Source organism: Candida margitis (genome assembly GCF_024628925.1).
Source record: "Candida margitis strain CBS 14175 chromosome Unknown scaffold1, whole genome shotgun sequence".
NCBI lineage: Eukaryota > Fungi > Ascomycota > Pichiomycetes > Serinales > Debaryomycetaceae > Lodderomyces > Lodderomyces margitis.
Window position 1 is genome coordinate 422,689 of NW_026261901.1, and position 24,068 is coordinate 446,756.

The 24,068-nt window shown below is 39.5% G+C and overlaps 10 protein-coding genes across 10 annotated transcripts; 4 read left to right on the plus strand and 6 right to left on the minus strand. All coding sequences in view use genetic code 12, as the record gives it.

Annotated features, from left to right (window-relative positions):
- Positions 1–46: 46 nt before the first annotated feature.
- Positions 47–2,371, plus strand: CANMA_004822 (cleavage polyadenylation factor subunit; the record flags this gene model as incomplete). Its single annotated transcript, XM_051817137.1, has 1 exon — positions 47–2,371. The coding sequence occupies one exon, from the start codon at positions 47–49 to the stop codon at positions 2,369–2,371; it is 2,325 nt and encodes a 774-aa protein (XP_051669588.1).
- Positions 2,372–2,493: 122 nt separating this feature from the next.
- Positions 2,494–3,612, plus strand: CANMA_004823 (uncharacterized protein; the record flags this gene model as incomplete). The annotated part of the gene is made up of 1 exon (XM_051817139.1): positions 2,494–3,612. One exon carries the CDS (start codon positions 2,494–2,496, stop codon positions 3,610–3,612), a length of 1,119 nt encoding a protein of 372 aa, XP_051669589.1.
- Positions 3,613–3,676: 64 nt separating this feature from the next.
- On the minus strand, positions 3,677–4,735 carry CANMA_004824 (RNA polymerase specificity factor; the record flags this gene model as incomplete). Its single annotated transcript, XM_051817140.1, has 1 exon — positions 3,677–4,735. One exon carries the CDS (start codon positions 4,733–4,735, stop codon positions 3,677–3,679), a length of 1,059 nt encoding a protein of 352 aa, XP_051669590.1.
- Positions 4,736–4,852: 117 nt separating this feature from the next.
- Positions 4,853–5,398, plus strand: CANMA_004825 (uncharacterized protein; the record flags this gene model as incomplete). Its single annotated transcript, XM_051817141.1, has 1 exon — positions 4,853–5,398. One exon carries the CDS (start codon positions 4,853–4,855, stop codon positions 5,396–5,398), a length of 546 nt encoding a protein of 181 aa, XP_051669591.1.
- A 56-nt stretch (positions 5,399–5,454) lies between these two features.
- SNF2 (SWI/SNF catalytic subunit) lies at positions 5,455–10,329 on the minus strand (the record flags this gene model as incomplete). The annotated part of the gene is made up of 1 exon (XM_051817142.1): positions 5,455–10,329. The coding sequence occupies one exon, from the start codon at positions 10,327–10,329 to the stop codon at positions 5,455–5,457; it is 4,875 nt and encodes a 1,624-aa protein (XP_051669592.1).
- A 921-nt stretch (positions 10,330–11,250) lies between these two features.
- Positions 11,251–12,363, minus strand: CANMA_004827 (uncharacterized protein; the record flags this gene model as incomplete). The annotated part of the gene is made up of 1 exon (XM_051817143.1): positions 11,251–12,363. One exon carries the CDS (start codon positions 12,361–12,363, stop codon positions 11,251–11,253), a length of 1,113 nt encoding a protein of 370 aa, XP_051669593.1.
- Positions 12,364–13,997: 1,634 nt separating this feature from the next.
- On the plus strand, positions 13,998–16,973 carry CANMA_004828 (uncharacterized protein; the record flags this gene model as incomplete). Its single annotated transcript, XM_051817144.1, has 1 exon — positions 13,998–16,973. One exon carries the CDS (start codon positions 13,998–14,000, stop codon positions 16,971–16,973), a length of 2,976 nt encoding a protein of 991 aa, XP_051669594.1.
- A 71-nt stretch (positions 16,974–17,044) lies between these two features.
- CANMA_004829 (uncharacterized protein) lies at positions 17,045–19,924 on the minus strand (the record flags this gene model as incomplete). The annotated part of the gene is made up of 1 exon (XM_051817145.1): positions 17,045–19,924. The coding sequence occupies one exon, from the start codon at positions 19,922–19,924 to the stop codon at positions 17,045–17,047; it is 2,880 nt and encodes a 959-aa protein (XP_051669595.1).
- A 178-nt stretch (positions 19,925–20,102) lies between these two features.
- ARO3 (3-deoxy-7-phosphoheptulonate synthase) lies at positions 20,103–21,284 on the minus strand (the record flags this gene model as incomplete). The annotated part of the gene is made up of 2 exons (XM_051817146.1): positions 20,103–21,163; positions 21,230–21,284. The coding sequence occupies 2 exons, from the start codon at positions 21,282–21,284 to the stop codon at positions 20,103–20,105; spliced, it is 1,116 nt and encodes a 371-aa protein (XP_051669596.1).
- Positions 21,285–21,560: 276 nt separating this feature from the next.
- CANMA_004831 (ubiquitin-specific protease) lies at positions 21,561–23,921 on the minus strand (the record flags this gene model as incomplete). The annotated part of the gene is made up of 1 exon (XM_051817147.1): positions 21,561–23,921. The coding sequence occupies one exon, from the start codon at positions 23,919–23,921 to the stop codon at positions 21,561–21,563; it is 2,361 nt and encodes a 786-aa protein (XP_051669597.1).
- Between the last annotated feature and the right edge of the window lie 147 nt (positions 23,922–24,068).

Below are 24,068 nucleotides of genomic sequence, written 5' to 3' on the forward strand. Positions count from 1 at the left end.
TCGAAACTACCGCTGTGTTTGCACAATTCAGAGACTTTTTTAAGGGATGAGTAACCCTATCTTTATTAAAAACAATAAACCAAAGAAGCTATCGTTGGATAAAATAGGGCAGTTGGAAGATGACTTGGAAATCAATCCTTTGGACCATAGCAAGTGGATCAAACTTTTGGATCAGATAGTCGCCAAGGATAATCAAGAACAGGTTAGAAAATTGTTTGAGAAATACCTCGGCATATTCAAGTTTGATGCCGTGCAATGGAACAAATACATAAAGTATGAACTCAGTCGTGGAGAAAAAGAGAAGGCAGAAGCACTTTTTCAAAAATGTTTTGCCATTACTGAAGGTGTCGATTTGTGTCGCCTGTACGTTGACTATGTGCGAACTGTTACAGATATGATCACAGGAGGTGACAAGGCAAGAGGCACTATTATCCAAGCGTTTGAATTTGCCATCGACAAAGTGGGAATTGATGTGCAAAGTGACGGCTTATGGCAAGATTATATAAGCTTTTTGAAATCATGGACTCCTGGTGCTAACTGGGAACAGCAACAAAAGATTGATTTGATTCGTAAAGTGTACAAAAAGGCCTTGGTCATTCCAACGGAAAATATCGAAACCCTATGGTCGCAGTATACCAGATGGGAGAACGAACTTAATCCAGCAACGGCACAGAAATTTGTGTCTGAAAAGTCAGGCGAGTTCATGGCTGCTCGCTCGTGGAACACGGAGTGGCAGAATATCACAAACAAGAAGTTGAGACGTTCAATAAACCCCCATACAATAAACGATGAGTCAGTAGGAATGCAAATGAAGTATTGGCAAAGCTGGTTACTGTTGGAAAAGAAAAACTCGTTGCAAATAAAGGACGATTCATTGCTTCAAAAGCGAATAAACTATGTTTACAAAGAAGCCACTTATGCTCTACCTTTTGTGCCTCAGCTATGGTTTGAATATGTAAAACATTTGTTAAACGATAACGAAGAAAGCAACATGAATAACTGCATTTCTATTTTAAATGATGGTTTAAAATTAAATCCTAAAAGCTTACTTCTCTCTTTTCAACTAGCCGAATTGTACGAAAAGGATAGTTCTTTTGAGAATGCAAAGACAGTTTACAACCAATTGATTACAAATTTGAGTGAGGATCACAAAGCAGTTGTGAGGAAGTTGGATGAGTTGTATGAGCGTATCAAACCCAAGGAGGAAGATAAACAGGGAGATGGCGATGATGAGGATGAGGACGAGGGAAGTGAAAATGAGGGAACAAAGAATGTCAATGGTAATTCTAACGGTGACCTGAATGGGCATGGACTACCTGATATCCCCCGTAAACCGAATATTCCTAGTTTGCCACAAATCCCAAGCAATTTGACACCTGCGTCCGATGGAGTTGATCTGGATGTACCAAAAGGTACAAATCAAGTTAATTCTAGACTTTCAATGGCAGACCTGAGGACATTGCTGAAAATGAAGAAAGAGCGTGATCAATTGGTTGATTCGATTACCCTCATATACGTCAAGTTCATGGTTGCTAGCAAAAGAGCCGAGGGAATGAAAGAGGCGAGGGATGTATTTCGGCAGGCAAGGAAGAATGAATCCGTTGGATACCAAATCTACATTGAAAATGCATTGTTAGAGCATTATGCCGATAACAAGAAAACAGCATTAAAAGTGTTTGGCGTTGGGCAAAAGGCATTTCCCACCAATGGACACTTTTTGTTGAACTTTTTGGACTACTTGATCATGACCAATGATGTTGACAAGTTACGAAGTACAATACAAAGCTCCGATACAAACTTTTCAAAAGAGATTTCTCAGATTGAGGAAAAGTTATCTCTAACTGGTTTGGATCCAATACTCAAAGATGAAAAGGAAGAGAGATTAAGCTTGCAGAAAGCATTTTTAAAAAAACTATACAAAAGGTATATATCCTTCACGGCAAACCATTTGTCTTTAGATATAACAAGTAGCTTTGCCAAAAAATATGAGCAATTATTTCCTGACGATGATCCAATCGACTTGTTTACTGATAGGTATAAGCTTGATAGTGTTAATGTTATAAAGAGATACGAGATGAACCAGGACGAGGCAGACGATTATTTTGGTCAAGCAAGAAAAAGACGCAAGTTGTCAATGGGATTCGACAGCAGTGAGTCCAACTCAGCTGTGAAAAATATACAGGAGTCGAGCCGCATAGAACAAGAGGTAATTGAAGAAGAACAACTGAACAATTCATCATTTGTTGGCCAATCAATTGTGGCGTTAATGACTGCGTTGCCAAACGCCTCTTATTTTGGATTACCTACAGAAAGTGTTTTCGATAGCGATAAGTTGGTTACCTTATTCGCAAATCTACCCAACATAGCATAGCGTGCATGTTAATTTAGCTGCAAAAACAGATGTGTGTATAGAGAAATAAAATAAAATTCATTTGCGTAACATATCAATCAAATTTTCTCTACACCTCTAATTTGCAAACTAAGAGATCAACTATGAAATTTTTAACCCAAGGTTTCTCCGCTTCGCTTTTCAAACAGAGTTCAAAGTGTTTCTCCACACCATATGAGCAACCACCCAGCTCCAAATTAAAAAGTGTGTTTGTATTGAGAAATATAATATTATGGTTGGTTTTGATGAACCTCAAAAATTTCTGTCTAGATTATCATTACGCATTCGGCAAGGCTGACATTGTTCGTGTTCTTTCTGAGACTGGTTTGGGGTTTGGACTTGCTGCTGGACTGAAAACGAATTTTGAGGATATATTGGTAGGAATATACGTTAGAAATGAAGAACTATATTCGGAGAACATTGACAGCACAACCATTATAGCTGATGTCGCCCTTCACATAGTAGGACACGGTGCTTCCTTGATTTTGAAAGAGGGATTCTACGAATCGGAATCCTTCCGCACAGGCAACAACAGTACGGTTGAATCAGTTATTAAAATGGATTTCCCACAGGGGCCGAACTTGTTCCATGTTGGAAAAGCTTGTGATGTTATATCGGAATTACTAGAAGTCCCTTTGGAAACACTATTCAGCAAACCCATGGCATTGCACTTGAACCAGAAAATAGCAACCGTATTCACACTTGTGGTAGTTTTCAAACTGGTTATCTTTATCACTTCAATGCTTCTCGTGGTAGTCTATCTTGTTTTATACTACTCGCCCAAACCTTTATTCTGGCACTATATCAATTTGTCCACCCTTTATGTTTTAGATATGGTAATCTTGGCTATGGTCTTAGGACTTCTCGTGACATGGTGTCAATTAAATTCCAAAACCAATTATGAATTGTTTTTTCTCATTTTGGAATTGGTATCAATCATGGGACTCAACTTGGTATTCTTCCAGTCTCACCAGGCAATAATGATCAATTCTGGAAGCGCATATAGCGCACTGTCGTCTATATACTCATCTGACGACCCTCAAAATACACCACCCATTGTTCACAAAACAAGCACCTCACCCTCAACAGGCGAAGGATTAACCGGAAAAACAGTCACTAGAACTTATGTCCCCATGAACCAAACAGCAAAGGTAGTCAACCGCCAGGCGAATGTAATACGTTGTTTCACTGCACCAGCCAAAAGCTCAGTCGAATGGCAATAATAACCCTCAAATAATATGTACAGATGTTTATTTTGTAAACGAATCTACGTGAATTAGCATCAGTCTACTTGAAATCTTCCTCACCAATGTCAAACGTCTCTTCTATACTTGGTTTGAAGGGCCAGTCTTCATAAGCATTGGCAATTGTTATTATATCTTCTGTGGTGAATTCAATGGCTTTCTTGTTTAATACTTCGTCAGGAATGTAATTACATAAATACTCTGCTCCTGCAGCTAGCTTAGGCAACAGCTCTCTCAAGGACGAGCTAGTTACAAAAATTCCCAGCAAAAGATGCTCGATATTAGCAATAACGTCGCCAGTATACCTCCCTGGCAGTATCTCAACCACCGCCGCTGCTGAGTTCCTGATAAATGAAGACTTATCAATCACAACCGGTTGATCTCGAACCAAAACACGAGGATCATAGCCCTCGCCAATAATTTCCAGTTCTTCTCCAATGGCAATTAGTCTCGAATCGGTGTACAAGTCTCTCTTCAACGCAGTTCTGTTTCTCTTCTTGAACCCTGGCTCACTCAAAAACTTCATAGCCGTCGAGGATGGTACAAAAAGGACCATTCTTACCTTGCCGTATTTCATTAGCCAGTTACGATAGCTACAGCATCCAATCCATTGGGCAATAGTAGACTCATCTTTAGTTCCAGTCCAGTTTGCAACTATCAACAATTCATCATGTATTTTATCGAACAGTTGGAACTTTGTTGGTGGTAATATTCCCTTTTTGTATAGATTCAGATACGTTTCCCATGAAAAAGGATCTCGATCAATAATTTTGAAATTTTCCTGGTTACCAGTACTGTTTTGAAGGGTCTGTATCTTCTTATGCCAACTTCTCACTGTCTCGTCGTTTCTATCTAGCAAAATATGATTCTTCGGTTTAAGCTCATGATTGAGCATGGCTGAAAATAACCCGAATCCTGGAGTCGCATCTATAATATCCAAGTTTGAAGAATTGTACTGCCCTTTGAGGTTCAATTTGTCTAGAACTTGTTGACAAGCCGCTGGATTCTTTAATTGAGATTTTCCGTACGTGAATCTAGGAAGCTTGTCAAAGAATTTCTTCAACAGCGGGTTATATGATCTCAAGTTGGCTACTGTACTCATTCGGTATCATCTATATGGTTTTAGCTAACGATGGATAGAGAAGATTAAAGGAAAAAGAAAATAGAAAAATGATGACAAGTCCACACACACACAAAATCAAACCTCACTTTATCCACCATGTCCATCAACGGAGTAGTCTTGAAGCATAACTACTCAAAGTACTTTTCGTCTAACGAGTTACCTTTTGAAGTCAGCAGTGATGGTTTGGAACTACTAAAATACAAAACACACACGTCGAGACAAACATTGTCGATTGCACTGAATAACAGCAACTCGCAGTCAAAACTAAAGATAACTGCACAGGACGGGTACCTATATCTCACCACCAAAAGATTGGTATTCATCACAGCTAAGCAAGGCGATGTCGAATCATTTGTGTTGGACTTAACATTAGCGCCGATTTTGCAGTTGAGCCACAAGTTGAAAGCGCCTTGGTTTGGAGTAAACTACTGGGAATTCATGTTTTACAGTGCCAAAGAGCCAAGCATAGTTAGTGATGGTTTCCCGAAGAATGAGTTTTTCAAAGGTGAAATTTACTTTCAAGATGGTGGTTTATTCGATTTTGTCGAAGCGCTCAATACAGTTGTGAATGATGTGGTCAACAATCGAGAGATTGACGACGAGCTCCCAGCGTATAGTGCTGCTGCTGCTACTACTATGTAACACCACGTAGATTGTTGAATGAGTTTAAAATCACATTAGATTGTTTATATTTTTACCTATAAAAACATTTCGTCAAATTCAGAAAAGTTTAAAATCTTCTCCATTTCTTCTGCTGGCACTGTTGGTAACAATTCATTGAGTTTGTCGATGCACATTTGCTCTAAAAACGCTGCATCTTGATAAACAAATGAACTTTCTTCATTATAAATCTTGGCATTGCTGAACATCAAGTGGATGTCTTCCAAGAATTCTCTTAACTGGGTATAAGTATGCCCACTTGCTCTCTTCCTGATAGTATCGAGGGCTATTGGGTGTTTTATCAACACATAGTAGTCAGGGTAGTATCTTCTCGATGGCTTAACTAAAAACAAGTCACTCAATGCCCTTCCTTCATCGTTCTTGTGGTTCATGATTAGTCCCAAAAGAGTTTCAATATTGTTCTGAAGCATAGCTCTTTCGTCTGGAGACAAGGGGTCTATCGATGGAGTCGCACGAGATAACAACGATCCGCGGCCTCTTCCACGTCCACGTCCTCTACCTCTCACTCTACCGCGACCTCTCCCTGTTGCAACACCCGATCCAGGCTCAGGTGTATCAAGTTTTTGCCTTTTCGGTGCAACACTGTTATCAGATTCGTCAGCTGAACGTTTACTCGAGCTGTCATACTCATTTGTACTGTCATCATCCTTATCCAAGATATGCGTTTTCCCGCCACGACCTTGTCCAAATTTCCTCTTCCTTCCCTTGCCTTTACCTTTACCTCTAGCACTTCGACCACTTTGATAGATGTCATTGTCACTGTCAAAGTCCCCCTCATCGTCATCACCTGCATCATCATCGTCGTCATCTGAAACAACACCTTCAATTTGCTTCAACCATTGTTCCTCGGTTAAATTATCATCATACTTGGTCGTCTTTCTTTCTCTTGCTCCACGACCATAGTCTTCGGTGAAGATATCATCTTTTTTGAGAACTTCCTCAGGATCTTTTTTATAAATAGGTGGAAGCTCTTGTTCAGAAAGTAATCTAGTTGGGTAACTAGCATCCTTGGTAGTAAGATATCTCTCTTCATCAAGTTGTTTAAATTTAACAAGCTCTGATTCATTTCGAGCTATTATTTCATTCAACTCGTCGTCATCCAAATCCTCCTCTTCTTCTTCTACACCTTTTGTACGACGTTCATCTTCCTTTTCAATCAAAGCTCTCAACATTGCCTCCTGCTCTTCGGCTGTCGACTTGTTATCAAACTTACCCGCTTGAATGACTTTACCATCAATTTCCAACTTTGCGTGGGCTCTTTCTAAAATCATCTCCTCGACTGAATTCTCTGTAATCAATCGCAAAATTCTAACTTCATTTTTCTGGCCAATACGATGGGCCCTATCTTGAGCCTGTAAATCCTGATGTGGATTCCAGTCTGTGTCAAAAATGATGACTGTATCTGCAGTTTGCAAATTCAATCCTAAACCACCTGCTCTCGTCGATAAAAGAAAACAAAAGTAATCGGACTCAGGCGCATTGAATAATTTCAAAAGCTCCGTTCGATCATCTGCCTTGGTACCTCCATCTAACCTCATATGCTTCATCCCACGAAGCCTAAGAAAGTCCTCCATTATGTCCATAACCTGGGTCATTTGGAAGAAAATCAACACCTTGTGACCAGTTTCTTTGAACTTGGGCAAAACTTTATCCAACAACTCAAATTTACCTGCAACTCTCCAAATGAGATCATTATTTTCTGCTGTGGGGTTGATAAAGTTTTCCACGTCTTCGTAAACAAAAGGATGATTACAAATCTTTTTCAACTGCATAATTTGATTATTGGCGTTTTTTATAGGCACAACTGCCATATCATCATTTGGATCACCGGCATATAAGGCATTGAAGCGCAACATTTGTTGGTAAAGTTTAGACTGAAGCGAAGACATCTTACACTTGACGACTTTTTCAACTTTATTCGGCAAGTCCTTTTCAACATCCTTTTTCAATCTTCTCAACAAGAACGGCCGTAAAACTTTATGCAACCTTCTAATAACCAATAATGTCTCTTCTTCGCTCAATTCAATCTTATCCTGCCCACCGGTATTTGCAAACGGGGTATTAAACCACTCATCAAAAGACTTTACCGAGTTGAAGATTTTAGGCAATACAAAGTTCAATAATGCCCACAACTCTGGCAAGTTATTTTGCAATGGTGTACCCGTCAAAATCAAGCGGTAGTCACTGTGATAGTTTGTGGTTAAGGTTTCAGAAAGTTTCGAATTTGAGTTCTTCATACGGTGACCTTCATCGATTATCATATGTACCCATTTCACTCTTCCTAAAAGACCCTTGTCCTTGATAATGTATTCAAAGGTGGTGAGGAGGATTTGAAAATTACCCGTTTTGATATCATGCTGCATTGATTTTCTTTGGTTCGGAGTTCCTTTGTAAGTAATTTTCTTCATCGTTGGAGCCCATTTCTCAAACTCGAGATTCCAATTTGTCACCGTTGAAAGCGGAACAATAACTAAAAACGGACCATTGATTTTCTTTACTTCTGCCAAATAAGTCAACAACGATATGGTTTGAATAGTTTTTCCCAATCCCATTTCATCTGCCAAAATACCATTCAAATGATTATTGAACAAGGAAACCATCCATTGTAAACCTTTCAATTGGTACTCCTTCAAAGTTCCACCCACTAAAATTGACGGTTGCTGAGTAACTTCTTCTTTGATTTTATGAGCCACATTGTAATAATCAGTTTTCTCTCTTTTCTCATCTTCATTGGCAGCTTCAACAGCGTTTTCTGGTGCCCTACCGGAGGTAGCAAGATTTGCCTCTGCCTCTTTCTGCTGACTTTGAACAGCTTGTGCTAAAGAGTCTAAGAACTGGTTCGTCTGTCTCAACAAGTGGGTAATCCTTGTATCCTTGGTGTGGTCCAAAAGCTTCAAATATGCCTCTTCGTCATTCAGCTTCAATGCCTGCAAACGTTGCTTGGCCATCTTTTCAAGCTTTTTCTGTTCTTCCTTGGCAGTCAGGTTATGGAAACTAGCAATTTTGTTTACAAATCTATTGACCTTGTCTGATTTTTTATTGGTCCTGGCGGAATTTCTAGTGCTAAAGTCAATGACTTGGTCTAAAACACGGGAGTGTTTTCGATTTTGTTCCCTCATTAGGGACTCCAATTGGTGGCGATATAAATCAATTGTGACAGCAACACTTTCCATCGATAACGTGTTGAATCTTGCCAAAAAATTCGGATGAGAATTAGGAAGCAAAGACTTACTGAACCATACCTGACTGAGCAATTTACCTCGTACTTGTTTTTGAATTGGTATGATCTCCAACTGGTTGAGTCGTGTCACCAACAATTCTCTCCTCTTATGGTCCTCCTTACCTAAGGACTGAATCTCGGATCGTAATAAATCTTTTTCATTTTCGATGCTGAGTATCAAGAACAATTCGCGATTAGCTGCGATTTGCTCCAAACTTAAGGCCTTGGGCATCAAAGATGGAATATGAATTCTGCTTTGTGGCGTGTAGAGGAAAGTTAATGGTACATCATGGGTGTGATCATCAACCATGTCCGCTTTTTCAAATGTATCGACCTCAATCGTCGGTTTGGTCACTGGCACAACAATTTTTGAATCCTTATTCTTGTCATTGACCACCTTGCTCAACAATACTGGGGGTGAAGGATCTGCAAATGAAAATTGATTTTGCTGGGACAACGAATGAAGTCCTGTTTGTGGTTGTAGTGGTGCATGTGGTGGTGCTTGTGGTGGTGCTTGTGAGTGGGGTAGTGGTTGCACTTGTGGTTGAATTTGTGGTTGAATTTGTGGTTGCGGCTGTTGTACTTGAACTTGTTCCTGTTTGATTCTATTTTGCTTCTCAAGTTCTTCTCTATGCTTCTCTGCTGCGATCCTTTGCTCCTCTTCTCTCATCTGCTTCTTTGTCATCTTCTTTGGTTGATCTTTATTCTTTGGTTTTGGACCTCTCTTTCCCTTTTTCTTTTCCGCCGGTTCGTTTGGAGTTTGCACATCAGTATTATTGTTGAAATTATTTGGCATGGATGTTGCACTTTGGGAAAAGTTTGGATTTAGGGTACTGTTATTATTTCCAGGCACCGATATGTAAGGATCGGTGGGATAAGAAGATGTCGGGTTAGTGACAAAACTGATCAAGTTTTGTGGCATGGGCCCTTGGTTTGGTGATTTAGTCAAGTATTTTATTGCCTGCATTTGTGATTTTAACAACTGAAACTGTTGGTGTGTGAATGCAGACTCGGAGGTAGAAACCAGCTGTGCAGGAGAGTTAATAGGCCAATTGCTACTGGTGGATTGATTGACCTTCTGGTGTGAATCGTTGCCGTTTTGCATTGCTCTGTTTCCAAACTGTGGTGTATAGCGATTATTGTTGGCTTGTCCGCCTAACAAATTCGCATCTTGTGAAAAGGGGGTTCCAGCTGTCGACAGTTGTATGTTGCCGGCTGGAGAAGCAACCAGGTTACCAAATTGATCTGCGTGATTATTCACACTTGCTGTATTTGTAAATGGCTGGTTGGGGGTTGGCGGAATAGGATGCAGAACTGCTGGCGATCCTTGGTGTTGTGGCTGTTGTAGTTGAGACTGCAATGGGGGGCGTGGTTGTGGTTGTGGTTGTGGTTGCGGTTGTTGCTGCTGTTGCTGCTGTTGCTGTTGCTGTTGCTGCTGCTGTTGTTGTTGTGGTTGGTGTTGGCTTTGCTGGGGCATCTGTGGTCTCTGTATGTTCCTTTGTTGTTGTAAATGTTGTTGTAATTGCTGTTGTTGCATTTTGATGTTATTAATCGTCTTGTTCAACTGAGCAAACTCGGGGACATTAACAACTTGGTCACCATACTGCTCTCGCAATTGATGCCACCGTTGCACTATCTTTTGAACCTCTTCTTTCGTGGGCATACGGTTCATCTTTTGATATCAATTAGCAAAACAACAAATAAAAAAAAACTTTTTCGTAAAAAGCTATGGGTTGTTGAAGGAATGTGTGGTATGTGGAGAGGAATCAATCCAATATAAATCGTCTATCAATAAAACCTAGTCTATTACAGATTCAAAAACACATATATTGGAAATGATTGATTGCAAAATTGTTTATGTAAAATCCCCGATATAAACCAAATAGTTTTTTGTATATATTATTCTTTTGCACAAAAATTATTTTAAAGTAATTAAAAAAAAAAAAACACACCCAGTTTACAATCTACATGCAGTATATTCACCACATCACCACCACATAACTTTTTATATTTTTTCTGTTTGTTTATATTATGAATAATAAATAATAAATAAGAATAAAAAATTTTTTCTTCTGTGCTCAAATGCACGACTTAGGCAAAGCGTGTGAAATGTTGCACGACTTTTCAAGCTCTTAGCAGATTGCCTCGGCTCTGTATTCAGAAATATCTACGTTCAATCAACCCAAATGGGTGGTTTTGCTAAATAATCCCTAACTTTCTTCTCTTTACGTGTTCTTCAAATTAGACTCTTTGCATCTTTTTACGTCTCTAAATCATCTAGGAACTAGGAAAATAGAAGAAGACAGCAATCCTCAAATCCTATAAGAAGAACCAAATGTATACAATTCTATCCAAGCTCGACTCTTATAAAGCACGGTTGAGATGCAACAGCATATTCCTAGAGTGCTTTTGAAGACAAAAAGGGGTCACAACTTTCCGATACCCGTTATTTGTAAATGATACAGTAGAGTCACCTCTCTCGTTCAAAACGACTTCATTGTATACATTTGTACCCCTGTGAAGCCCATATATGTTAGCCTAAAGTAAAGGGAAACACTCAATCTGATATTACGATTTTTATTCCACTCAATGACTATGGTCTCCACAACTTTCCTTGCCCTCTTGGGGCATAGTTAATGGCCTGAAACTTCTCTTTCTTGATAGTACCATCTGAGGAGCTGTTATCTTTCACCTCTTGAACAACACCGTCATATGGTATACTTTTTGCATCTCTACTCTTGGGTTTTCTTTTGTGGTGTTTTTTTAAATTAACCTTGGGTTCTTCTTGCTTTACCGTCTTATACTCATACAATGTTGAATCAATCTTATTCTGGAGAACATCATTTCTAGGATCAAAGCCATCATTTGCCGAAAATGGATTATATATTCTGAATGAATTGACGTCATAATTTTGAAAAATAAGCAATTCGGCCTCATTCACATTCACACAGTCAATGCCAAATGATTTCGCCCAAACTTTAGTGATTGGGTCTTCCGTGACCAATTTCCACTCCTCTATGTTGTTCTTTGCCCTTGGCTGTGTTTTTTCAATGAATCGTTTATAAATGCAGGTACGTATCAAATATTTCAATCGGGCTGGCATTTCGGCAAGGGACTCTGCTGACCCCTCAAAAGTATGTTGCTCGCTAGTTGAATCGCTTTCCCGGTTCAGAAGAAAATTCTCCTTGTGCGGTACTTCAGCAATGAGATTAGAATCAAATTTGGTTTTGTAATTGGGAAAGTCCTTGATTTTGGGCGAGTATAATTTGAATTTTGAGCACTTGGCCCATGTTGGCGGTATCTCGCTTGGAGACTCTAGACTCATGATGTACTTGATGTTTCCACTTACCGTTTCAGATTGATTTTCTAAGTAATTATCAATAAACTTAATTGCCTCCCTAGCATTAGTTGCTGTTATTGAAGTGCCCTTTTTCACAAAATCAAACTCGTGCAACGTATACGACGGGATGTATAGGTTAAAAACGATAGGATCTGAGGTGGTGTTGAAATTCTGCTTTATGTACTCATCGTTGAACCAACGTTTGATATTTCCAATTCCACGAACAAATGCAGAATGGTCCAACATTAATCGAACATAACGACTATTGGGGTCCTCTTTAGTAATTGGATCGCCGACAGATTTTAAATCGAAAAGCTCATCTTTTGAAAAGTCATCGCTGGTATCTGAATCATACTCTTGAGACATCACTTTGGAGTAGAAAGTGGCTGTTTTCCGGAAAGGAAAAGAACAAAAAGAAAAAATATAAAATGTCCTTCTTTATTCGAAGACTCCGCAAAAAGGGATGGGAGAGTTGCTGGGTGTACCCTTCTAAACAAACCTACTGGCGCAACATGTTCAGAGAGTATACTGATACCATGCCTACAAGTAAATGCTACAATAGAAATAGGTGCGCAAGGGTGTACCCCCATTACATCTGGCGACGTTTTTCTCCAAATATATACTCCACAGTTGAATCAAGTCATCTGTAATCATTCTAGTTAGTAAATAGAGCTTAGACCTCATTTTCTTTATGGATATTCAACATTATTATAATCAGATAGGTTTAGTCAAGGGCATAAGCATTGAGCGTAGCTCTAATATTAGAGATGCCAGAAAAACATACTTTTAAATTAAAACAAAGTTCATCCTGTTGTTAAATATCCAGTAAAATAGTTGATGTTATTAACATACCTTCAATACCTTGCAAATTTTAGTCCACAGTGTTTCGTGGAATTATGGTGGAAGATAAGAAGTAAAAACAGTTGAAGATTTTGTATATTCTTTCATGAAAATTTTTATTTCTGTTCCCTGGGTAATTGTGCACGACTACATTTGCAACCACAAAAGAATACTTTCTAATCGCATGTTCTGGAAGGTGTAAGCAGCTTAAGGGACTTGAAAGGTATTTGTTTGGAATATTAAAAACATACTCCATTTGTGCTTTCTCTGAAAAGATGCTTTAGTGAACGATAACTTTTAATATTTTATAAATTTTGTAGGATTTTGAACCAAAAAAGTTATGGGCAACCCAATTTGTCTTCTTAGAGTTCTAAGAGATTTACACCTTTGACTATAAGCTTCCGAAAACTCTCCGAAGCATCGTGAGTGAAATTGAACATTACCAACACATTAAATGAGACAGGAATATGAAATTAGGTCCCATCAACGTAAAACTTTTTATCCTTGTTGAGAGTTTTTCAACTGCGCTACCTCCTTTACAGGGACGCCACAAGTTTAATCGCGTTGGGATGCCCTACATTTTAAAGCCTATTGCCACATGGGGCATTATTGTGGCTTCATTTTTTACGGAGCTTCAACAAACACGTTTAACTAAAGCCAGTAATATAGCTCGTGCTCTCGTAGTCACCTTATTGTTTGCTAAAGTGCACTGTATAGCGAGCGGCACTCAGAGACGTCTATTGTTGTAACACAACTTTGCTGGCTTTCATGGAATTTTCGGTTTTGTACTCTTGAGATCTATTGTTCCTAATTTCCTGATTTGGATCTTTTCAAAACAAAATCGTCAAGTTTTTTGTTCTTCTCTGCTGAAGCGAGGGGTAGCGCAATACACAGTTTCACTGACTAAATAGATTGCAGCTAATGATTTATATAATAATACTACCCATTTGATTTATATCACAATCATCAAGTAAATTTTAATATTTGAAAGTAGTTTATTTGAAAGTTTAGGATTTTCTTTGCATAGTTTTCACTAAATTTGCTTTTCACTTTATCGAATCAGCCACGAACGAAGAAGTCTTAGTGGGCAAATCACAACCTTCGGAAGCTAACCAACTTACATTTTCAAGCCCCATCTTTGTCCTCCGAGTCAGTTAAAGATGTCAATGCCCGAGTCTCCAAAAAGAATGAGTCACAGAGGGTCCCCAGCATCATCACCATTGTTGAGTACCCCTACACGTGCGAGACCTATCGATATTAACAATAGCGCTGGATCAAGCCCATCTTCCCCAGTTAAAGATAAAGGCAGCCATTGTGGAAAGGGATATTTTCCAAGTATGGGTGAAGACGACTTGAGGTCCATCATTTCCTCACCTAGTTTGACGTCGGATCAGCTAAAGTCAATATCCAAAAGTCCATTAGCACGGAGAATGCACATTGTATCATCTAATCCGTCTAAAGACAAGTATGTGATTCCTATTCCATTAACACTTAGACTTCCTCCTAAATTAAGCTTACCCCAAAAAAGTCCAAAAAGTCAGAGTTTTACTCCACCTTCGCCATCCCCAAATTCTACACCTAGAAAGCCTAAACGACAAACATTAATTTATACATCTCACGGCTACGAGAAGATCGAAGTTTCGCTGTCATCCGAAGATGAGCTGGAGGAATCGGTACTTCTTCCAGTACCTGGAAAGACAAGTTTAGCTAAAAAGACCCAACCACCATCAGTCGCTACAAATAAGACCAAGTACCTGAAGTTGGCCTTCCAAAATAAGGATCCCGATGAGTTGAGTATGATCGAGGAAGTATCAAACTTTGGCTCACGAAATTCGAGCGTAGCTAGAGGTACAAATCAAGGATTACAGCATGAGGTTAGCAAAAAACTACCGAGCTTGCCAACTGAGTTGGAGGAGTTTGCTCCAACCGGAAGTGATAGTTCTGCCATCCTTCACAATAAATACCACACAGGACACAAGGGCAAGCCAGAAGCTATAGAAATGGAAGAGAAGCAACCAAGGCGTACTCCCCTTCCACCAAAGGAAATTTGCTCGATTGCAAGTGCAGCAAACAATGTTCAAGTGCCAATGCCACAGGAATACAACACAAAGCTAGCTCATAGTCGTTGCTTCAGCGAGACATCCCAAGTGTCAAGTGTTAGCTCATTCAGTTCTGCTGGTGCATTTGGATTGATGAACTCAGGTCACAGGACAGGTCCTAACGCTAGAACTGCTGCACCCACTAGGAACGAGAAACCCGATGGTTCTGCAAATGTTGCACTAATCACTTCCTTGAACAAGCCAAATGCCATTACCGAAAGACAGGTTTCTGATACTAGCCAGTTGTCCACGGGTTCTTCTAGTAGTTGGAATTCACTCCAACAATCAATTGACATTTCTTTGAATCGAGAGGTTAGTGAACTGGAGAACCACCTGCTGGAAGAAAGGAAAAGCTCCAAACAAACAGATGACGAGAATCTTTGGACAGACGAGAGCGCTACCGACAGCGAAGGATTTGGTGAGGAAATTAGTCCGCTCAACATAACAAGACAAAACACAGGCGCCACATCGGCGTCGATCAGAAGTCCCGTTAATAAACAAGCTCACAATGATTGTGACACGGATTTCGAGCACAAGGGATCTGGCATCGCTTTCAACTTTCCAAACAACTCAAACAATATAACCAACAACAAGATTCTCAAGCTGAAGCAGTTGGACGAGGATGCAAAGAGTGCCAAGTCTAGGTACAGTTTTTACTCGAACGGTCAGATTGAAATTCCTGATTTGACAAATGGAAAGGTAATGGATCAGTTTTCTTCAAAAACACCATCGAGCTATGATGAAGCCGTGTTTTCTGAAAGACATACTGAAACTTCGGTTTCCGATTTTGAACGTGACGATCAAGATTCAAGAAAAATAAGGGTTCCTAGTAGGGATGCATTGAACCATTTTCAAGAACAGTTTAAACTTTACTCAGCTGATGATGACTCTGATAACGAAGCCACCTTGAAGTCATCGGCGTTGTATGCTGCTCCCACAATCTCCAAAACAGCACCGGACTTACAGTGCAATTTTACCCAACCTAGACAAATTCTGACTTCACCAGTAAGACACAGGAGAGGTAAATCAATGTATAATATTGACTTCAATTCGAATGATGGGCCTCAGGAGACACACCATCAACTGCATCAAAAATCAAAATCAATTGATTGCAACTCGACATGCAAGTCTCACCTAGTAACAAATTCACACGGAAGTACAGCTGTTGGGGTGACAAAGAAGAATACTTTTGAGAAACGGCACAGTAGCAAAATACAAGATGCCGTTCCTGAGGATTTAAATATTCGTGTAGCCGAGCCACCAAAAGCGGTTAACTATGCAATCGACTTTAAAGTCAACAACACGACCGACAATGATTTTGGAAACAAGTTTACTACTCCCAAGGCTATTGATAAGCGTCATGGTTTAAAGCCTAGACACGGTTCACCAAAAAAGGCATCGCGATCTGACATTTCGAGTCGCAAGGACGAATCTGACACCGAAAGTGTTGTTATTGATTTGACTGATGACACGTACAATGTTGTCACTATTAAGCGAAGTGACTCTACCATATCCTATCGGTCGGTTACTGAGAAGCACAGGGGAAAGAACGTTGAAGTAATTCTTCTTGATGACGAAGAAGATGCTCGAGATGAAACAAATGAGTCGAAAAATGAAGAAGGAGATGAAACTGACGATGAGTTGCTGAGCATCTACTCTAAATACAGAAACGATTCTTGGTTATTTGGACCCAAATCATCAAACAGCAGTGAAGCGTCTTTTGAAGCTAAATCGAGCTACTCAAACATAAATGTCAAACTGAGGAGTCCCCGAAAATCAGAAAACTTGCAAGGCCTACGTTCACTTACAACCGCCGGTAGGATCTTACATGAGCTAAATTTGAAGAGATCAAATACAACAACCTCGTCCAACACGTCACCATCTAGTAAAAGTAATGACAGAAAAGTTTCCCTGGCAGCACCATCTCGGATGTCAATGAATAGAGCTAGTACTTCTTATTTGGATGATAAGTACTTTGACTACGCCATGAATGGAAATTACAATTTTCAGACGTTTATGAACGAGAGAAAATTTTAGAATTAATTATATAAATGCATTAATAAAAGAGAAACATTAAAACATTAGTTGCGTACCGCTCCAGTTTGATATTAATTGTTTGGTCTTTCTAATTTAACGGGTACTGGAATCACAGAAGCATTCCCATTTGACTCTTCTTCGTCCTCATTGACCTCAGTGACTGATGGAATCGAAGTGATAGATCTAAATGAGGATCCTCTACTCAAGTTCGAACTTTTGACCCTCTTCACATCTAAAGGTAGTGAAGGTCCGGCTTTGTTCCTGTCATAAAATGTAACTGTCTTGCTCAATGTTTCTACTTTGTTGGGTTTGACTTGGTTCATCATGACGACTTTCTTGGGTTTTCTGTTAAACGAACTAGATCTCTCAAATCCCATCGCTGAAAAGGACTTTTCTGAAGTTGATCCTTTGAACTTGCTTTGCTCATCGTAGTCATAATCCTCGGGTATCTGGTTGATTTCATCTAGTATATCTTGGTCCAACGGTGGGGGTTTTATGGAATCGTCCGTTGGATCCACACCTTTTAAAGTCAAACTTTCTTGACTACTAAACCACGAGTATCGCTTGAATGATGGCTTTCTTTTAATGTGCAGGTCAAGTAATTCAAGCTCCAGTTGCAGTAAATTCAAATTTTGGTCAATGGGTTTAGAGGCAGTTTGTGGTTTGCCATTTTCAGATTTCTCGGAATCACTTGCTAATTTTTCAATCTCTCCAACTGAAGCCAAAAAGTTCATCATACCAGCTACCGAGCTTCTCACTTCTTTGCTGTTGGATTCAGTTGCGCCTTCATCGCTTGCATCCACGTTCTGGGAGTCTTCTAAACTGGACAATAAACCCATCATTTCGGCTACTGAGTTCCTATTTTGTTGACCTGTCAGTTTATACGCCTCATCGACAGCCCCTTTTTCCGGATCATTTCGTTGCAAGGTTGACAATAAACCCATCATTTCAACAACTGAACTTCTATTTTGTTTACTCGTGAGGTCATTACCCCTTGTATCAGTATTGTTCTGCGTCAGTGAGATCTTGTTAGCTTCAACACCACCTCCATTCTCTTGCTTCAGTAGTCTCGTAGTTGTGTTACTATCAAAACTAGATTGCTTAACAGTAGCTCCGAGCGGCTTTGCCTTTGAAGAGTGTCTCACATCATTGTCACTAAGCTTACTATTCTGCCTTGAGCTGGACCAATTTTCAAAATCATCAAGTTTGCTTTTAATGCTATTATTCAAACTGTCATCAAACGAGCCATGGAAAGAAACGATATAGCGGCCCCCCTCAGAAACACCCTTATCACTCAGATTATTACATCCAAAGTGACCCATCGGCATGTTGATAGGATTACGGTGGATTAATGACCTGTTTGAATTTTGGCCCATTCTATTTGAACGATGTCCCAAATTATGACCAATGGTGAGACCATTTATCACTGGACTACTAACATCAAAAAGCTCAAACTCTTCTTCGTGATGCATTACTGGCGATTCAAGTTCCCCAAAGTGGTTATTGCTTGAGTGAATGGAATTCAGAATGCTTGGATCCAAATAGTTTTCCAATATATCCTCCTCGATGTTAGCTCTTCCAGGACTTGAAGGTAACTCACTACATTCATCCTTTGTAGGACCCTGGATTGACAAGTGATGGGAAGAATTGAACATTGTATGTACCGGAAAATCCTGCTCTGAAATAAATTCTCTGAACTTTGTTTCTGGCGAGAAGCTCCGTGATAGATTTCCGAATGTTGGTTCTGCAGCAGAAACGGAATTTTGCAAGTCAGTGGCATGGTATATGCCATCTCGTTCCCTATAATCATCATCATCAAATTCATGTGACACGGTACGAGATCCCAGATCATCATTTTGAAACATTTCATTGTATGCCGCATTTTCACCATCAAATTCGTTGTAATCATCAAAGTCGTCATCTTCGTCTCCCAATCCATTATTTTCAAAATCATAGTCTGACATATCTACATCATCATGTCCCAAATCTTGCTCGTCAAAAGGATTCAGGACCAAAGATTGCTCCAATTTTGGCTTTGCAACGTTTGTCTTGTAGTACTTGACAGAAGTATTTCTGCCACCTTTCATATCTTGTACAAATGAAAATTGAGAGGAATTGTCATCATCATCGTCATCCTCTTCTTCATCTTCGTCATCATCTTCGTCATCGTATTCTTCATCCGACTTCTCACTGGAATAACTCGTGTGGTTCGTCTTGAGATCATCCTTGTCATTGATATATGACATAGATGTTGCATCAAAAAACACTTCTCTGGTATGAAACTTTTCACTCTCTGCTAAAGATGCGATGCTGACATTTTTACTTGAGCCTCTACTCAACAGGATAGGTGGACCAAGACTGGACATGTTTGCAGATGTAGGAGGCACATCGACAAACTCAAGAGGCAGACTTTCACCAAAACGATTGTATCTATTCCCCGATATTTCCTCTAAGTTTGTTGTTTTGAGCTTTTGAAGGGAGGGAGACGACACGGTCAGCTTGAGTTTATTGTTGCCGTTAGACTTTTCAGGCGGTTTCTTAAAGTCGTTTATAGTGGGAACGGAAACATGACTTCGGCTACGTATATGCTTTCTGAATCGTGAGCTTTTCGATTCCTTGGGGGAAGCACCGTTTAATATTAGACTTTGTAGATTGTCGTTGGAGTTTGGTGTTGGCCCAGCTGATTTTGTAGATGTAAATAGATTCTTAATTGGTGTTAGCAATTTTTTCGGCGAATTTGTACTCGATGCCGATAGGACATTGACAGGTGGAGTATATTGAGGATACTGTTGCAATTTAGGAGATGAAGTGGGGGTGAACTTGTGACTAGTCGCTGGGGGACGGTTCATAGTTTCAAAGTTCGAAGGATGAGAGCTGGTTTGCCCTGGCTTGGCTTCATTTGCAAATGTAGTAGAATCATTCTTTTTAGGTTGTTTTATAAATGACTTCATCAAAATTTGCTCCTTTCTAGCTAGTATTGCAAGGACGAAAGGTGAGTGACAGATGGGCGATCCTTTTCCAATAGAGATCTAAAAATAGGTTATCGCAGTATATATAAAAAAAAAAGTAGTGTCGATTCTCAAGAAATTGGTTTCGAGTCTCATCTCTTACAATGTATACGCCGTACGCTTATAAACTTCTTCTCTTGGTGACAGCATTTGCTAATAAATCCAACACCTGAACAGTTGATTCCCAGCCAATACAAGCGTCTGTAATGGAAACACCATATTTCAAAGCATCTTTACCTCCCTCTTCTTCTGGTGGAACATTTTGTCTTCCTTCGTTGATGTTGCTTTCGATCATCAAACCACAGATTGACCTGTCTCCTGCTTCGATTTGGTCTGCAACAACTCTTGCAACTTTAGGCTGGTTTCTATGATCTTTATTGCTATTTCCATGAGAACAATCAACCATTATTCTTGGACCATTATTTTCATCAGTTACCAATTTAGCCTTTTTCAATTCTTCTTGGGTTGCCTTTACTGAATCTTCATCGTAATTCGTACCTTGCTTACCACCTCTTAGTATGACAAAGCAGTCTTTGTTTCCTTCAGTTCCTACAATTGCAACCACACCGGGCTTAGTCACAGACAAAAAGTGATGTGGGTGAGAAGCAGCACGAACGGCATCGATGGCGACACCTAGAGTTCCATCAGTACCATTCTTGAATCCGACTGGGAATGATAAACCTGAAGCTAATTCCCTATGCAATTGAGACTCAGTGGTTCTTGCACCAACTGCCCCTACCGAGAACAAATCGGACAAAAATTGGGGTGAGATGGTATCCAACATTTCACCAGCAATTGGCAACTTGGAAGTCAAGTCAACGAACAACTTCCTAGCAATTCTCAAACCCTTATTGATGTGGAAAGTACCATTAATATCAGGGTCATTGATCAAACCCTTCCATCCGACAGTGGTTCTTGGTTTCTCTAAGTATGCTCTCATAACAATTAAAAGTTCATCCTTGTGTTTTTCGGCTTCTTTAAGAAGTCTGTCAGCGTATTCCAACGCAGCCTTAGGATCATGAATAGAACATGGTCCAATCACTATGATCAATCTGTCATCCTTTCCATTCAAGATATCTACCGCAGCATTCCTACCTTCTAAAATGGTTTTCAGAGACTCAGGTGTTAATGGGTATTCATGCTGTAATAAATCAGGAGGAGTTAACGGGTCGTAACCACGAACTTTGATTTAAAAGTTAGTACTAGAATTTTCGCAAACATTTCAAACCCATCTTTATATCAACATACTTCTCCAGTCTTCCATACGCGATCTGTCACCAACGTGCTCGTTTGTGATAAACATCCTTTAAGATACGCTTGATATTGAGATATCTAGTAGCAAAAGTATAGCTGGTTGTGGATTCTCCGAAAAAGTTATGACTGAAAAATTTTTGACTGAAAGAGTTTTACGGGTTTGTGTAATGAGTCAATAAATATTTATTACTCATCGTTTAAAGAAACAATTGTGATTGCAGGAATTAGTCTTCCATTTCTTTTGTGTCAAATATCTACTATTGCTACTGAGGAAAACCTACAAAGTTGAAAGCATATAATATTACCTGTAAGAAAGATGGTTTATTCAAATTTGTTCAAATATATAGATATAGGCATTCTTCTCAACATCCTTCAAGTTGTCTTCTTGGCAAAGAACTACTTTCTCGTCATTGAACAATACCCACTTCCATTCACCATCGACAAGCTTCCTAACAAATGCAACATAGTGGCCCGTGTGTGAAGACGTACCCTTGTGGCAAATCACTGACTTCAATTTATAACGACCTTTTGAATCTGACCCCTTGTTTTGCAACTTTTCAAATAATTCTTGCTTTTCTTTTTTTACATCAACTGGCAGTTGATCAATTGCTTCAATTACACCATTGTCATCTGGGTTGGCAAACAACCATTCCACAGCTGCATTTGGATCATTACCATTCAAATACAAGGCCTTCTTTGATAATTGGTATGAAAAGCCCATTGCAGCAAGATTGTTGATGGAATCTTCAGAAGGTTCATTTTGGTTACTTGCAGCTCCCTTCTTAAGGTCTAGCGGTTCATCTATATCAGCATCCTCCATGTGTTCAAAAAGCCAGTTCATGGCATCTTCGGCGTTATTGTTTCCCGTCTTGTATAACGCTTTGATGGATCTAGGCTCTGGAAATCCCATACCCAAGAGTGTATTCAATGATTCGGCGTTTGGTGTAAAAAGGTTAGTGTCATCGACTGAACTGGATGTCAATTCCTCCACCTCTCCGTCCTTGAAAGATGGTGCACCAAATTGAGAAAGATCCAACTCATACGGTACCTTCACAGGAACGTCTGTTTTTACAGGTGTCCAATTCTCCAATTTGATTCTTTGAACGCTGACAACGAGATACTTTGGAAACGAGGTGAACCCACTAGTTTTCAAAGCAACTCCGGGAGTAAAGTGGCATTTGTCGCAACTATATTCTAAGATCAGTTCAGGACCAGCCACTTTTTTGAAACTATCAATTAGATCCACCTCTTTGTAAATCTTTTGATCTCCTTCACTCTTCAATAAAGTTTCCTCCAACGGAACTGATATATTGTCCAACAACTCTTTCTTCAAGGAGCCATGCTTACAGTTGTCACAAATAACCTTTTCCGTGTACACAAACTTCAAATCTTCATTTAGTTTGAGACCAAATTCATTATCAAGGTTGTCCAAAAGATAGAGTAGAAACTCAAATGCATCCTGTTGTCTCTGCGTCTTGAACTCGGAATGATTTTGTCCTATAAGGTTTTTAAACACAAAAGGTTTGATGCCCAACTGATAGTCTTCCCCTTTGAGAGGACTAGGTATGGAATATCTACCACTGTACAACCCATCGTAAATCTTGAGCAATTGATTTGATAAATCCTCAGCAGGGTTTACGCCAGATTTAGCTTTCAATTGTTTGAAAAATTCTTGGTACAGATCCAAATCAAACAAGGATTGAAGGACAGAGTTCATGTAGCACGAATTGCCTAGATTCTTCAATCCTGTCAAACCCTTACCATAAACAGGTGGTAACTTATCACCATCAGCTCCATCCAACTTAAAGTCCCAATTCAAGTTCTGGTCAATGTTTAGCTCCACAAGTGATTTTTCTGTTTTTTTGGTTTTGTCTAAGTCGATGCCGTATTTTTTAAGAATTGCTGCTAAATTTGGCACTTTTACCTCATCATTACATTGGTAACAGTACGCATCATAGCTCTCAGAGTCTCCAGATAATGATCCTAGTTTTAATGCGACTGGATGTTGACTCAACTCATAATGTGCTAAAGCGTGGCTATTACCTTTCATGGTTGATCCATACTGTTGCCTTCCACATCCCAATGCACCACAATGTAAACAAATCCATAGATTCTCTTTCAAATCACACTGGCTACATTTGGTAAGGTCGGGGGATTCTTCAATACCAAATTGTTCGACATTTATCGAATGTGGGCATGGTACAATTTCCTGCTCCCACTGCTTTATCTCCTCATCGTCATTAGACGAGTTTGCGTTCAAAATTTCGTCAAAAAGGTTGTTGAAGGCAGAACTGAGTTCGAATCTGGGATAAAATTTGTCCTCTTTCACATTATACAAACTGACTTCGGTGTTGTAATAATCATCTTCACTGATATTCTTTATTTCCAATTTGCGAATTTTGGGATTTTTTTCCCCTTCATCGTCATACAACAACTTGTCAATTTCCTCCTTTGGTTTCAAAGTCTTGTTGATATTCAAGTATAGGTAGTCACCGGTTGCTTCATAGTTTTGAGCCGTATAGTTGTAGTCTTTATTCCTCGAGTAGGCACAGTACGTTTTCAAGTCAATGTCTAAACCCAATTCATTATTTTCTGCTGTATCGAATGTGTACATGCAATCATCTTTGTAGATCTTGGCACCAGCAGGAATATGTGGTGGAATATCAGTAGGCAACTCTAGGACCATTTTTTAGTATTGTTTGTTATGTAACTAGTGGCAATAAATATAAAAAGCTTGAGTGCGGTTTTTTTTTAGCCTCTTTTAAATTTTCTCGGTCGATAAGAATTGAGACTGCAAAACGCACTTAATACGAGTAGCTCTCTCACCAACAAT